The sequence below is a fragment of the Microtus oregoni genome, unplaced genomic scaffold (assembly GCF_018167655.1).
Source record: "Microtus oregoni isolate MIOR12 unplaced genomic scaffold, Mior012 000005F_ref0000423, whole genome shotgun sequence".
In the NCBI taxonomy this organism is placed as follows: Eukaryota; Metazoa; Chordata; class Mammalia; order Rodentia; family Cricetidae; genus Microtus; species Microtus oregoni.
This window is the reverse complement of record NW_024543064.1, coordinates 13,236,055-13,252,545: the sequence shown is the minus strand read 5'-3', so window position 1 is coordinate 13,252,545 and position 16,491 is coordinate 13,236,055. Positions and strand designations below refer to the sequence as shown.

General features: G+C 51.8%; 1 protein-coding gene across 1 annotated transcript in view; it reads right to left on the bottom strand.

Moving 5' to 3' along the window:
- Positions 1-2,272: 2,272 nt before the first annotated feature.
- The window catches only part of Igsf21 (immunoglobin superfamily member 21), a 219,290-nt gene continuing 205,071 nt past the window's right edge, over positions 2,273-16,491 (bottom strand). The window contains exons 5-10 of the mRNA XM_041651210.1: positions 12,695-12,810; positions 9,593-10,067; positions 4,185-4,270; positions 3,505-3,697; positions 3,143-3,181; positions 2,273-2,493 (exon numbers count right to left, since the gene is read on the bottom strand). Of these exons, the coding sequence (XP_041507144.1) occupies positions 2,420-2,493; positions 3,143-3,181; positions 3,505-3,697; positions 4,185-4,270; positions 9,593-10,067; positions 12,695-12,810 (983 nt within the window). The 3' untranslated portion in view covers positions 2,273-2,419. The remainder of the gene's footprint in view (positions 2,494-3,142; positions 3,182-3,504; positions 3,698-4,184; positions 4,271-9,592; positions 10,068-12,694; positions 12,811-16,491) is intronic.

Genomic DNA, 16,491 nt, shown 5'->3' with positions numbered 1-16,491 from the left:
CGGTTGGTTCATGTGAGCCGAATCAGGACTTCGAGGAAGAAGGAAGTAGGTGAAGGAGGCTGATGATACCATGTGGCGGTTGACTGCTCAGCGATCTTGGATGTTTGCACACAGACGGATGTCTGAGAGAATCGTCAACTTCACTACTGTTGTTGTCTGACTGGCCAGACTCGGGAAGGTAAATATTTACCACATCAATCATTGTTTCCGATGTATTTCAAACACCAAGAAGAAGGGCAGAAGAATTTGAGCTTAAATGAGGACAAAAAGGCGCACAAGGAAAGCCAAGACTCTGGAATGTCAACAAGGTGGAAGGCAAAGACCCACATCTGACGTTCTTTCCTGACCTCTACAGGATCACTGTGGCATGGGTGCCTGTACACACACTTATGAGAGCACATGAACACACACGGACGCACATGTGCAAATATACATACACACACGCACACACATGGAAAGTAAAATACAAAGGGTCTCATGTAGCCGAGGCTAACCACAAATTTACTATGTAACCGAGGATAGCCTTGAACTCCTGGTCCTGCAGAGCCCGTCTCCTGAGTGCCGGGATGGTGGGCTTGTAACCACCAAGCCTAGCATAAACTTCAAGTCAGAACTAAGGGCTGCTGTAGCCTGCACAATCTCTCTTACCCTGCTCTCGACCCTATATATCCATTGACTTCTCAGCTCCTATCAAAGGGGGCTCTAGTTTTATTTTGAATACAATAGAAATAGTGGTGTGTCAGTTTCCCTGGGGCCTCCCAAGACCCGTGTGCTTCAGCTCTCTTGTTCCTCCACCCTCACAGAGCTGACCCTCGTGGAGCCTGAGAGACCACCAGGCACAAAGCTGAGTCACCTTAGGCAAAGCCACTGGGGGTCAGCCCACCCTCAAAGACCCCTCCTCCCGCTCTTAGGGTCCAAAGGCAGATCCAGCTCAGAGCCATCAGACCCAGTCCAGATCAGCAAGCCCTGCTCAGGTGCTGGGGGTGGGGCATAGGCATCTTTAGGAGTCATGATTCTGCTTGGGGCAGTGACTTTGGAGCCATCTTCTTCCATCCGGGATGCTCGAGAGAGCAAGGGTGTTAGTGTTCACTAGAGGTGCGAGAAGACTACTCGACAGCCTCAGGTTGTCCATGAGTTCCGGATAGATCTTCAGGGTGTTTAGGGTGCAAGACTTAGGCTCACCGCAGCATGCCCATCCCATACCACTTCATCCCACCCTAACCCATGCCACCCTACCGCTTCTGATTTGCCCCATCTTCCATCATCTTCGTGGTGCCTCTCAGGTCCTGGGGTGGGCTCAACCTCATCTCTCCATTGGCCATGGGATGTGCTTTGGCTCAACCAGGGTCCACAGACAATGAGGCAGGCAGAGGCTTAGGTTTTCCTAACATCCTGATGATTCCCCCACATTCTAATTAGGGTGGTCATTGTCTCCCTTAGTATGCAGACACAGGCCTGGTCCTAGGATGGCCCTATTGGGAGGTGGAGGGGCTGCCAACAAGTGGGATGTGTTCTCAGAGGGAATGTGGGACCTGGTTCTTCCTTCTCCTCTCCGCCTGGCCCCTGCGTCCCAGTGGATTGCCTCCGCAGCTCCATAGCCCCTTGCCATGATGTATGATCTCATGATCTCATGAGAGACCCAAAGTAATGGGGCTACCAGGTTATAGGCTTGTATCTTCAGAACTGAGAGCCCGAAGAAACTTTTCCCCTTGATAGGTAAATTATCTCAGCTGCTTTGTTACAGTGATGGAAAGCTGACTGATACACATGGAAAGAGGATCAGATGTCAGGTAGATGCTGCCCCCTTAGCTCCAGCTCCAGGATAAACACACAAGGAATTTCATAACTCCATAGTGGAGACCAGAGGCCAGCCTGGAGTGTAGCCTGCAGCAGGGGTTATGCAGGCGGTGAGGAGGGTCTGCTGTCTGAAACTAAGCTATCTGGTGAGCCTGGATGAGGACATCTGGACCACTGCTATCTATAAGTAAGTATCCATGCCTGCTGTTGTCTATTACCAAGATGTGGGTTGACCTGTTAGGCAGCACTATTGTGGCTACAGCTGACTACATTTTCTACAGCCATTTCCCACACCTGGCTTTTTTGAAGCCTGAATAAGACAGGAGCTGCATGTCCACCAATCCTCAGAGGAGTGCAAACTTTCCATTTTCTTTGCCATTCTGTCTCTATGCCTGTCCCAAGACTGGATGCCAGGAGGTACCCCATAGCTACTACTAGACTAAGGAAAGACAGAGCCACACACCAAGGTGGGGAAAATTGGTCCGTTTGTTTTAATTAAACCCAGTGAAGAAGCCAAGACATGGGCAAAGACTAAGAACAAGACTGGAAATAGTTTAGAAAAGAAATGAAAATCGATCGCAGAGAAGCCAGGCCACTGGAGCGTCGGGAGGAGGCAGCATCTTCACGTGAGCTCCAGGACCACTGTCAGGGCAAGCACCAGGGTGAGCCGGACGCCAGCGAGGCCAGAAGCAGAACCTGTGAGAGGGCAGAGGCGGTGTCACGGCTGCAGCCTGCCTGTGTGTTACAGGGGGCCTATTGGTGTGAATCTGGGGGCTTTCAACAGATGTTGAAAAATGGTTCCCAACAAAGATGCTAGGGGGCAGCATCGGGTGATCAAACCTCAGCTCTGCAGGCTGCCATGAGTCCGGTGCCCTGTTCCCCAGGCAGGCCTGCTGGGCTGAGGCCATCAAGATGGCCCAGCAGGCACCAGGAAAGGGACGCTTCATTGAGAACTGTGAGATTCATTGTATATGGGTAGTGTCTGCACCCATATACAGTGCACTAGGTTGGGTGGCTGAAGGAACAGCCTGGGGCACCCTTCTATATTTTTAAGTGTCCCATGGAGTTGTCAGAGACCCACACCATGGTCAGCACCAAACACGGCTTCTTGGGGTCTGGATAGCAATGAGAGGGGACGCACTTGACCCCTGCTATCCCATTAGCTGTTTGGGGGTATAGTGCCTTCCTTGCTTAGGGCCTGCCTTTGCCTAACCTTGACCTGCCTGTCTGAGGTGATGGCTTCCTGAAGGAAAGGAGGGACCAGGGGAGACACGTTGGCTTTAGCAACAGATGCTTTGAAAAAGCACTCTCTTTTAAGGGTGCAGTCTTGAGGGTGGAGACTTACCACGGGAGTCCTCTGTTCCTCTTGGGATATTTGGGTTTTCTGTCAGAAAGAAGCAGAGAGAAGCAGAATGGGTGGCGCTGAGTTCTGAGCGTGGAGGACCTTCCCCAGGTACCTGCTATGTGGCATTGTATGCACTGGGATGGTGCTCCCCCTCAGTCTCTCCATAGCTGACCATGTTACAGATGGGGAAATGAGGCCTGCTAAATGGTAGAGCCGAGATGCGAACCTAAAGTCTCTCTGATGCTAAAGTCGTTGCAATTAGAATCAGTGAATGGAATTATCTCACTGAGGCAAATTTAAGGGGCTTTTGAGGATGACTTTGACCCCAGCCCTATCCTTGGGTGGTCCTGTGGGGTCCCTACCAAACACGATGAGCCGAGTATGTGTATCGGTGGAGCCCAGTGGATTCTGTGCGGTGCAGCGATACATGGAGCCATTGAGCTCAGCAGGAACTCTCTCTAGCACCAGTTCCTTCCCGTCAAACTCAGCGCTGCCATCCAGGAGGCGGCTGCCCACTCTCGTCCACGTGAACATGGGTTCTGGGAAGACCTCATTCTGTGGATCAGAGCAGGAAACAGTGGAGTCATCGGGGAGCAGGCTGCCAACACAGGAAGGCCAGAGGCTTTCCAGGTCCCGATTTTCATCCAATAGGCTTCAGGTAGCACCTTAGAACCCCAGGAACGAGGCTGGGGGTGTAGCTGAGGTGGTAGCATGCTTGCCTCGCACACACAAAGCCCCGGGTTCCATCCCCAGCATCTGATAAACTGTCATGCCAATAATCCTTGCACAGAAGAGGGGGCGGGAGGAGGGTTAGAAGATCAAGATCATCCTCAGCTAAATAGGGAAATTGAAAACAGCCTGTCCAATAGGAGACTAGGTGGGGAGGACTCTCGGGGGTTGGGGCTAGAGTAAACGTGAAGACTGAAGATTGATGCGAACTGCATTTGCTTGTGGGTATAGGAGAGTAAGCCAGGAATGCTGGTCCCCATTGGATGTCTCTACCCACCCTCCACTCCACTCAGCTATCCATAGAGAGGCTGACCTGAAATCCGTGGACTAGAATCCTCACTGTGTCCCCAACCCGGGCTCTGCTGGGCGTCATCACGATTTTGGGTCCTTTGGGAGCAACTGTATCAAGAGAAAGAGGGGTGGTGGGTGGGTGTGCTCAGCACGGAGAGTGGAGTGGGCCAGGAAGCAGAGCAAGTTCCAGAGGTTGGTGTTCTAGACACTGGCTGCTTCTCAGGAGCTCCAAGGAGGCTCACTCATCCCCCTCCCCCCACCGTCATGGGTGCCTCTCTCCATATTTCCTACAGTCCTCCTTTGTGCTCCACCCCAACTGGGATCTGGGGATTCAGTGACACACAGGAACACATGGGTCCCTGAGTTTGTGGGTCTCACATGTCAGTGGGGGAGAAAGATAACGACACCCATCCATCATTGTCCCCTCTGTCCAGTTGAGTTCACGGAGGCCCAGGGAGTTCACTGTGATTTGCCAAAGGTCATCCAGTGAGGAAGAATCAGGACCTCCAGGATCCTAATCCAGAATCCTACTGCCAGGGGATTTCCCAGAATCTCTGGGTGGGGGTGCGTGGACAGTGTGAAGCTGCCACCTCACTCCCTAGCCAGACTTTGTTCTTCCTGCCTCTGGTCCTGTTGGGCCCAGTCCAGTCTTCCTCAGCGGCTTTGTATGTGCTGAGGAGACAGGATGCCCTGGGTACCCCTCGCCTGTGGGAGGTCGACTGGCTGGGCTTCTCTCCTTTTCAGAGGGGGAGAACCGGGCCCACGTATAATAAAGAGGCTTGTCCGAGGTCCCTGCAGAGTCAATTACACATGTTTCCCGACTCCCCACCCTCATTAATTCATTTGTTCACTCATTCAATAGTAATTACTGAGCTGGCCATATGTCAGGCTTTGGAGCAGGGCTAGGGACTAGTAAAGGGGACAATGATTAAAGTCAAGTGTCTGCAACTTATCCGTTAGCGGGGGAGATATTTAATTTGCAAACAGACTCGACCAAACTATGACCTGTGGTGTGTGCAGGGTGCCAGCGGAGGTGGTACACAGCTTGTGTGTGTGTGTGTGGGGGGGGGGTTGTGCAGTAGTCACAGTGTCTCAGAAAATTGAAGTGAACGAGGAAGGTTCCAATCAGAGGAAGCATCAAGGACACGGTCATCCAGAGAGCTGGCGGGGCTGGGGACAGACTCCACAGAATTTCCAGGGCTGTCCCCACTTAGCTCACAATGGAAATCAGAGCAGCAGGCAGATGTGAGCAAGCTCCAGGCTCTGCCAATCTCGCTCTCGGAGAATAAGGCCAAGGAACCACTAATTAACCACAGGGAAGGCATCTGAAGGACTGCCTGGGCAGAGGGAAGGGCCCGGCCTGCTGAGAGGGAGGGCAGCCTGGTGAGGGGAGGAGAGGATGCTTCCGCTGCTGCTGCTGCGTCCACCTGCCAGCTGCATGGAAGCAGCACTGGCCGGGGACACTGGAGAAGTTCTAGTGTATTCTGGCAGATGGCAGACTTGGGGGTGGAAAGGCTCTGCCTCTGAGCCATCCCCCAAAACTTCACCTCTGAGCTATCAGCCATCCCTCTATGACTTTTGTCCGACGTCTTTCGATTCAATACTTCATGTTTTGTTTCTTTTCACCTTCCAGCCTTTAGAGATTGTCCTGCAAGCCCAGGAAGGCACAGAGGCTAAGGAACATTCTTGCCTCTTCCAGTTTCTCTTGGGTGCTGTGGAGGAGGTAGGTTTGCAGATGAGAAGCCCTGGGGATGGTATGACCCCGGGTGGTCTGTGCCACTGCCAGCTTCAACCAGCAGAGGGCGTGGAAGGGCCTCCATTGCAGGAGAAGGCAGGGCTTGGAGGTCATGTGTTTCAGGAGAGGCTCAGAGCCGAGGACATCTAGCCTGCAGGTCACACAGCCTTCTCGGCCGCCCTGTGCTGTTTCTAGTGGCTCCTATGTGAAGTTGACCCCGAGGAGCACGTAGAGTGGCCTAGGAGGGGTCTGCTACACTCTTGTCCCTCTGAGCTCCCCTGAACAGGGATGCTTGTGGATATCTTGGAGTTCCTGCTCACCCCTGTCAGAGCTTCTGGGTGCCCCTTGCCAGCAGCTTGCACCATCTCCTCCCACCACCATCAGGAAGTCCATTTGCAGCTCCTGACAAGAAATGCCTGGTCCCCTGCCTGCTTTGAGAACACAACCCAGAGTGCCAAGCAGAGGTGTGTCAGCAGTTTTGGGATTCGCTTCTCTCACCCCGGCTAGAGAACAGAACGTGAGCACAGGCCCTCTCAGGCTGTGGTGCGGAGTGCCAGCTCTGTCTGCTCACCTGTTCATCACCTGCCTAAGAGAAACTCTGAAAATGACAATGGGGAGAGGGATGAGGCCACAGAGTGAAATCCTGGCTCAAAGGAATGCAGAAATTCCCATTATACCCCCACCTGTGGGATCTTGCTGTCTGTGAGGATGGCGTGTGTGGACTCAAGAAAAGGCTCCTCTCAGACTCCCATGGAATTCCAGATTCTCATTAAGACAGTCACTTGTCCATCTACCTAACCATGTACCATCTACTCAGTTCTCCCTTCTGTATACCCAACCATCCACAATCTACCCAAACATCTACCATCTACCCAACCATCCACAATCTACCCAACCATCTACATCTACCCAACCATTCACAACCGACCCAAACATCCACAATCTACCCAAATATCTACCATCTACCCAACCATCCACCATGTACCCAACCATCCATCTATCTACCCAAACCATCCACAATCTACCCAACCATCTACCATCTACCCAACCATTCACAACCGACCCAAACATCCACAATCTACCCAAATATCTACCATCTACCCAACCATCCACCATGTACCCAACCATCCATCTATCTACCCAAACATCTACCATCTAGCCAACAGTCTACCAAACCATCCACAATCTACCCAAACCATCCATCCATCTACCCAACCATCTACCATCTACCATCTACCCAACCATCCTCCATCTACCCAATCATCTACATCTACCCAACCATCCCCCATCGACCCAAACATCATTAATTCATCCATCCATCTATATACATCTCATTCATTTATCCATCTACCCATCATATCTACCCATCTATGCATCCATCATCTACCCACTCAATCAACTACCCACCCATCCACTCACTCATCCATTTATGCATCCATCCAACCTCTCTGTCCATTTATCTATCCATCTAGCATATCCATCCATCCATCTATCTATCCTTCCTCTCGTTCCTTCCTTCCTCTATGCCTGTTCATACATTCAGTCTAATCAATCCATCCAACCTTACAATCCATCCATTTACCCATCCACCTTCTCAATATATCCATCCATCCATCCATCCATCCATCCATCCATCCATCCATCTTCCTAATCCATCCATCCATCTATCCATCTACTCAACCATCCCTCCATGTGCAATTGTTGGGTCTTAGGAGTGAGGTGTTTGTCATGTTTGAATATTATATTTGGATTTGAATATTTGGATTTTCTAAGGATCAGTACCATTTTATACTCCATGAATGATGCAAGAGTGTTCTGATGGTTCTGCAGCCTTACGAGCATTTGGTATTGGCAATTTTTAAAAGTTTACCCAAATCCAGTAACACATGCTATCTCGCTGAAGCCGTAGTCTCCATTTCCCTGATGAGTCAGTGTTTTAATATGTCTATAGGTGACTTTAAAAGCCAGATGTCATGGGCTGGGGATGTGGCTTAGTCAGTGGCCAAGCACATGCCTGGCACGTGTTAGGCCGTGGGTTTGATCTCCATTACTGAAAACAAATCCTGGTTCTCTTGTGTATCTACTAGCGCCTTTTGGTTTTATAAGATTTTCTCTTTTTATTGTTTCTAATTTTGTTTTGAGACATGGCTTATGTAGCCCAGACTGACCTCAAGCTACTCACATAGCTAAGGATGACCTTGAACTTCTGATCCTCCTGCCGCACCTCCTAAACTCCAGGATAACAGGCAGGCACCGCCATGCCTGGCTTAGGTTTTTGTTTTACGCATCCTGGGTACCAATATTTCACAGAGGACTGAGAGAATTTCCCCTTGTTCTGCATTCTTTTGGGGATGTTTTCTTATGAGCCAAAGATTTGAATTTTGATTCAGTCCCATCAAACAATTTTCAATTTTTCCTCTAGTGTTTTTATTTTTATTTTTTTATGATTACTTTAAGGGATGTTGGCTACCTCAGCTCCATAAAACATTTTTCTCCATTTTGTTCCAGAAGTTTCATGACACTGGCTTTTACACTGGAGTCTATCAATCATCCTCAGGTTAACCTGTGTGCGTGCCAGGAAGGGGCCAGGCCCGCCCCTCCCTTTCTCTTGTTCTCTTGTTCCAGGGCCATGTGCTAGAGAACTCGTCTTTACTGTCCGAACAGCCTTGGGGGGTCTCCGTCAAAATCAATCGACTTTGCCCGCAGGTCTATTTCTGGGCTCTCTTCTCTGCATCAGCCTAGAGTCTACACCGGAGGGTCTAGGCAGCTCTTACCTAGGTTTTGAGCTGATTTTTTCTTTAACTAGATCAGTAGGAATGAAGAGTAGTATAAGGCAAACAACCAAAATCAAAACAAAACAAAAGCCAGAAGCAGAGAGACAGTTTGGAGGCTATGCTGCAGTCCAGGGGTGGGTGGTTACCAGAAAAGGACGAACAGGGCAGGTCTGGGAAGTATTCTGAGGCCTCGTGGCCTTGGCAGGTGGTGACCTGGACATGAGGAGACCGTGGGAAAGTGAGTAGCCCTGACCAATGGGAAGAAAGTATTTTCATACTGAGATGGCTTTCAAGGCTGCTCACCAGAGAGTCACAAACCCAGGGAGAGGGCCTTGAAAGGGAAGCAGCCAACTGGGGGGGGGGGGGGGGAGGGGAGGGAGGCAGGGAGACCCAAGCAGGCTTCCTGGAGGTATCCCTGGAAAGGGAATGCAGGTGAGAGCAAGCCCAACCATTGGTGGCCTGCTCTTCAAAGTCCCTGCTGGATGTTGTTTGGATTCTGTGCCCCAATTACCGCTTTGTTCACTTCATAGCCTTTCTTAAGAGTACGGGGCCCTCATTCTGCCAGGCCACACTCATGACTCAGTGTGCCCTTGACCACAACCCTAGGTAGGTTACACTAAGGCAGTGATTAAGGAAATGGACTCTGGGGGTGTAATAAAGCCCCAGCTAACCCACCAAAGTCATGGAAAAACCAGGTCCATCAGCTAAAGGATAGGAGTAAGGACAGTGCCCTCAGTGGCCACCGAGGGTACTGCAGGGATTCAAGCTGGGCTCCTAGTATGGGGTTACACGGTGGTTGCGGACCTGTTTCAGGCCAGAAAACAGAGACCGAGGGCAGTCTAGGTACAAACAAAAGCTAGCCCAGGCTCTCCCATTCACCGCGGGAGTGAGTCCTGGCTATCCTTTATGTCTAAGTCTTACCTAGCGTGACCTCCGCCTGCATGGGCATGGACAGCGCTGGGTGTTTGACCTCACAGCTGAAGAGGGCCTCATTGTCGATCTGCGGGTTGAGGGTCCAGGTGAGCAGGGCCCGCACCTCCACCGTGCCGTCGCTGCCTGGGGTGCGGCTGTGGCGCAGGAAGTAGACGGGTTCTGCGCTGTGTACCCAACGGGGGAACTCGCGGCTCACTACTGTCTCTGGGATGTTTTCCGTGGTGGGCTGCACGAAAAGGCTGGGGTCCTGGGTGAGAGTGCGTGAGGGGCGCTCCGTGTAGGGACGTCCAGCCCGGTATTCAGTGTCTAGGAGGGACAGTGACTTTTGCATTTTGGTGTCGTCCACATCTCGATGCAGAAGACCGCGGAAGGGCCTGCTGTCCTGGAGGGGGCCGGAGCTGGCTGCCGGCAATTCCGACAGGGGTACTGCATCGATCAGCTCCCCATCCCGTTTGAAATAAACCTATAGTTGCAGGCAGGACAAGGGAAGGGATAATGAATTGATGGTTTCCTCTCCGAATGGACTCTCAGAAGAGCCTGGGCCTCCCATTCCCGTTCTTCACTCCGGTTCTTCTCCCTCACTCCCCTGGAGAGCTAAGGCATGATGGGAATACACACAGCCCTGGAGAGAGATGGCTCAGCCTAATACCATTACTGACAAGCTGGGGGGAGCCTTTTAGCCTCAGTTTCCCCATTTGTAAAGAGAAATAAGACGATTGACTCCAGGGAACAATTGGGGGCTTAAATGAAGTCACAAGGGGAGGTTGGTTTTAGATGCCACTTAGCTACCACCTGGGCTCCAGCATGGTCCATGGCTGCCCCGGGGGCATGAGGATGAGGAGGGAATGAGCAGTGAGGACTAATGAGCTATGAGACGGTGTGTGTGTGTGTGTGTGTGTGTGTGTGTGTGTGTGTGTTCTACCTGCTCACACACTTTGGCAACTTAGAACTGCTATGCAGAAAGCAGGTACCTGTGTGGGAGAGAGCTAGGTGTGAGGCGTGAGGAGGCGAGGAAGCCGTAGTCTCCCTTTCTCTGCTAATAGGGAATTCAAGTTTTGAGAGGCGGCATTTAATTTAATTTGCTGTCTTCTTATTTTGGTACATGCACCCAGAGGCCTTCGGGGATTGGGTGTATTTTTTAATAAATCATTATAAATAAATCGATAGGAGACAGGGAGAGAGAACAGGAGGCGCCATGCCACGATCAGGGACTCCAAGGACTCTGGGGGTGTGAGAGGAGAAGCCTGGGGATGGGTAGGTGGGGGAGGGCCTGGGGAGTAGGTAGGGGTGCTATGCGGGTGTGGAGGACCTGTCAGAGTTTAAAACCCCACTGAAAAATCTGCACACAGTGGTCCACTTTGGGGATTTGGTTTTTTTTTTTCCTTCCCCTTTCTTTGCTTTTCTTCTCGCTGTTTTTCTGAAAAGTGCTTCAAAAGTAGGTTTGTAATTTATATCAAAGAATTGCTTTCAAGTTCTGCTGCTCCAGACAGGAATGTCAGGGAATGAGGATCTCTCGTTATAGACAGAGAGGGGGAAGAGAGAGAACGAGAAGGGAGGAGAGGCCAGGAAGAACAGAGCGAGAGGGGGGGCGTTTGTTACTGTCTGAAGTGATAGCCAGGTGGTGAGGTGGGAAAAGGCTGCTCTCCCGTAGCCCCAGGGCCAGGAAACCCTCCCCTCTGGTCCTCCTTTTTCTAGAGGAAAGACCAGCCTTCCTGATTTGGGGGAGACTGGACATCCCTGTGGGTTCTGATGGGGAGACTTGGGGAGACTCATGAACCGTGACTTCAGCCTTCAGTGGCTCTGAGGCCACCTTTGTCATCTGCTTGCTTGGGACTGCAGCGTGACTCTAAACCTGCCCACTGAGCTCTAGCCACGATGCCTCCATGACTCTCAAGGCTATAACTCTGTGCTCGGCACCCCTGGCCCCTGACCTCCATGTCTTAAACCCCATCCCCCGTGCCATATACCCTTATCCCAGACCCCTACATCTCTGCACCCCTGACCTCTGACCTCCATGTCTTATATCACTGACCTCTGTGTCCTGTACCCTCACCCCAGGCCCCCATGTCTTGGTACCCCTGATCCCTGCCCCCATCTGTACTCCTGCACCCTCCCCACGGAGCCTCTCTACACATAGCCACTCCCCTGTCCTGCAGCTGGCTCTGGAGGGGCTAGTCAGATCCTCAGGTCCTACTACTGGCCAGCACATGAGAAATGGTGATTTTGGGAAGGAGGAGGTCACTTACCTCTCCATCTGAATTCTAACTGCAGGTCCTCATTGCTCCAGCCCTATCTGTTCCCCATCCCCACCCCATTAAATCCAAGGAACATGTGAATCTCACTGGGTAGAGGACTAGAGTGTTCTAAAATGCCCAGGGTAGAATTTCCTCCAAATGTAGCTCCAAGGCTCTGGGCAGGGTGCACAGAGATGCTCCAGTGACCTTTGAGGGTTTCATATCCCACATTAGAAGTTGGCCACATGAGGTTTCTTTAAGTAAACTCCTCGGGCTTGTATTCAAACTAAGACGGGGAGGGGGAACCCCGCTTAGGATCGCTCCTGAGGATTGATTGGTGTGCCCACAAGCATGCTCAGATGAGGAAGAGTTCATGGGTGCTCACCCTTCTGCATGACTGAGAGCCCCACTCCGTCTTTTCTCCTGCCCCCTTCTCTCTCTCTCCATTCCCCTTTCCTCTCTTCCTTTTGGGGGGCTTTCTAAACCCCATAGAGGTTTGGGAGGAGCAGTGGGTCAAGGTGAGAACATGAACTTGGAACCCATCTCTATGGAAATATCAGGGAGATTATGAAGAAGTTCCTTCCCCCCTCTGGACCCCATTCATTGTTCCCCATCCCCCTATGACCCCATTCATTGTTTCCTATCCCCCTCAAAAATCTAGGGTACTCAGAGTGTACTGGGTGATGGGCCCTCCTGGAAGACTCTTATTGTGAAGACCCAGAATTGCAGGATGGGGCAGAGGGAATGAGAGAGGTGCTGAGCAGACCACTTCCTGTCTGTGGACAGAAGTGGTACCCGAAGAGGTCTCAGGGACAGGAGTCTTGGCAAACTGAGGACTTGGGCCCCAAGCACTTACCATGGGCGCTGGCTTCCCTCCTGACACAATGCAGACCAGAGTGAAGTTCTGGGCCTGGTACCGACTGAAGGGGGCAGGTGTGTCAGCAGCCACAACTTCGATGGAGGTGGGAGGAGCTTCCAAAGGGAAGAATAGGAGACTATGACTCAGTTGGGGGACTCGGAGTTCTGCTAGGCACCACAAAAGGGGCTGCTGAGGGGATGACTACGGCAAGCGTGGCGACTCTCGCTGGGGACACACAGAGCAGGGCCCTGCTTCCTAGAACTTTAGGCCCAATGGAAGAAATACAGAGCACTCAAGAGGTCATGAAGATTGGCGTGGTAGGGCGTATCCTAGAGACAGCATCCTATTACAGAAGGGGACCTGCCCCAGTGAAGAGGTCCGGGGAGTCACTGACAGAAAAACCACCCTGTCCTGTGATTCAAGGAGGCAACCATTGGCAGGAAGACAGAAACAGCACATACAAAGGCCTAGTGGTGGACTGGAGTGGAGGGCCAGGTGAGTGACAGCTTGCTCATTGTCTGGCCTGGAACCAGCTCCAACCTGTGCAGACGCCTATGGTATTTTCAGGAATTTGTGAACCAGCTGTTGAACTGTTACCAACTTGAAACAGGTCCCCGTGGGTATTATTTATATTTATTTAGATTTTCCGAGACAGGGTTTCTCTGTGTAACAGTCCTGGCTGTCCTGGAATTCACTCTGTGGACCAGGCTGGCCTCAAACTCACAGGGATCTGCCTGCCTCTGCCTCCCAAATGTTGGGATTGAAGGCCTGCGCCACCATCGCCCACTCCCTGTGGGTGTCTTTATACCATGACGTCAGCAACTGATGTAGATCAAGGCCTTCATCCCTTCCTCCTCTGCTTCCAATCCCAGGAAGCTGTGTGACCAGCTCGCCCAGTTCTTTCTTTCCTCTCTTGGCTGGGAGTAGTGGTGAGCCACTGAAAGTTTGGAGAGCAGGGACACTGTAGCAACTTCATTTTGAAGAAATGGAAAGCACAGCAAGGGTTTTGGCTGAACAGGACAATGGTGTAGACTTCATTTATGGGCTGGGAATGAGCTAAGCAAGTGACTGAGAGACACCCCATGCTGGGGGCCTTCTCTCTACCTTCCTGGAACCCAGCTGAGTGTGGCTAGCAGCCTCCTTCTCACCTGCTCCCCTTCTTCCCCTTGTCCACATCCCAGTCCACCACCCTTGGTCTTGGGAACATTCCCACACTGTGAACCTCTGACCTCTGCTTTGCTACATGGGAACAGCGCTCAGTAGATGTGGTCCTGGGACTGAACTTGAGCTAGGGGAACAACATGGCTCTGTGCCGGGAATTCAGCCTTAAGATAGTTCTCCCTGTGATTTCCCGACCTCCTTGGCATCTACCGGAGGCATCATCTTTGAACTCTGCTTGGGGCCGACTGTCCATTCTTGCTTCCCTGGCCTTGGGCCTGTGCACATTGATTGGTGGGGCAGGGGCGGCATGCAGCATACAACAAGAGAGGCTGGAGACCTTGCCTTCCTGCAGGGGCTTTTCACCCCAGTTGAGTTTAATTAAGTTCAGCAAGCATTTCCTGACACCCGCCAGGTGTGGGGCTTGGTGCCAGGGGCCCATTGCTGGCATCCAGCCAGGAGGCAGACAGAGTGCAGAGAAGCCCATTGGTGGGTGAGGGTGGCAAGCATGGGGCCGCTCGGTTTCAGGGCCCAGTGAGACGGAGCCAGGTATGAGGCATCATTTCATTCAGGCATCCACACATGCTGGGGGCAAGAGAAGGGAAGCGAGCGGGGAGCTTGCGAGAACAATAGATGGAGAATTGTAATTAAGTGGAAGAGGCTCCAAACAGATGGTAAGTGGGGTAGGAATTCGGGGAACGGAAACGCACACCAGAACACTTCAATTACCCAGAAGCTGCAAACTCCGCAGTGTAACTTTTACAGAACGGCACTGAAAACCTGCTCGTACAGCAAGAATCAGCGAGAGCCAGCTTCCGTGAGCCGACTCCTCAGCCTCACCGTTGTCCTGGGGGGTGGGTGTGCTATTCCCCTTCTACAGATGGGAAACTGCGAGATGTGTGTAGAGACCCCAGCGTATGTAGTCAGTGTGAGGTAGGGCCGAGATCTGAATGGTGGCAACCTGGCCCTGCAGTTTAGACTCTCTGATTGTTTTAGACAAGGTCTTCTTATGTAGCCTTGGCTGAGTAAGAACTGTCTATGTAGACCAGGTTAGCCTTGAATTCTTAGTGATCTACCTGCCTCTGCCTCTGTGTGCTGAGACTAAAAGTGAACACCATCAATGCCTGACCCGGAGTCTAGATTCTCAGGCAGCTAACCCAGCCTTCAAAGGGGCCAGGGTCTGCAGTACCTCTTTGCCCAAGTGCAAACTCCAGTTGCTGAGAGTTCTCATTCCCTGACTTTGCAGCATCTCCAGAGGCCTGGTGGTCCAGTTTCCTAGGGAGTTGCTTCTAGTTCTGTTGCCCCAAGGCCGAGGATTCTCCAGTCAGAGTTCAGTCTGAAACACTGTGCCCTGAGCTCACTGTCTGTGGTCCCTGTCACCTTTAGTGTTCCTCTGACACATCCTACCCCGTCTTCTTCCCGCACCTCCATCCGTACCTCCATCGGTCACCATCTCCATCTTTGGCCTCATTTCCATCACCACCCCTACCTCCACCGTTATCATCACCTCCGCCGTCTTGGAATTTGGCCCCGTTTCCATCACCACCCCTACCTCCACCGTTATCATCACCTCCCAGCCTCGTTCTCATCTTCACCTACAAGATGTGCTGGTTAAAGTTCACCCTCCAGAATACTGCAGCACCAGAAAGGGAAGGTGGACCCTCCAAAATCACCCCTTCCCCTGTGTCCCTGGATCAGTTAATTCTCTGTTGCTGAGGTAAAACGCCATGACCAAGACAACTGATAAAAGACGGTATTAACTGAGCTTATGGTTTTAGAGGGTTTGAGTCCATGAAGGTGGAGCAAAGGTGTGGCGGCAGGAACAGTGGAGAGCTCATATCTCAAACCCTAAGCTGGAGGCAGGGAGCGCACTGGGAATGGCAGGAGGCATTTGAAACCTCAAAGCCCACCCCCCCAGTGACACACCTCCTCCAACAAAGCCACACCTCCTAATCCTTCCTGAACAGTTCCACTAACTGGGGACCAAGGATTCAAACTGTGAGTGAGTCAGTGATGGCCAGTCTCATTCACACCAGCACAGCCACCTTTGCTGAGGTCACACTGAGGAGGACATGCCTGACAGAACTGCTCAAGCAGTAAACGAGACAGTTACTCTAGGGCCCCTGACACGCCCGCCAGTCGTGTCAATGAGTGCTGCTGGCTCCACTTCATTTTTGCCAGGCTCGTGAAGGAATCTGGAGCCTCCTGCAGGCCGGCCAAGTGCTCTACCCCAGAGATATACACCCATCCCTGCCTCATTAGAAAGAAGGGTGTTACGATGGGCTGTGGATTCCAGACCAGAGCACTCGAGGCTGTGGGCTCCAAGGGCACTCAAGATTCAGCGACCAGCCATAATACCTGTCAGCTGTGTGACCTTGGGCAGGAGACCTAAACTCTCTCCCTGTGTTTGCTTACCTGCAAAATGAAAGGAGCCTTGTGGAAATTCAATAAATAGAACATGCAAAAATACTTTGGAAGTGTCCCCAATAATAGCAATAACTGCCCTTGCTGGCAGCCCGCCCCCCTGCTAATTTTCTTTGTTTTAGGCTGGAATGGTCTCTGCTTGTATGTAGTTTAGCAAGGAGACCATGAAGTGCTTGATGTGTGCACACTTGACCACAGCAGGTACCCAAACC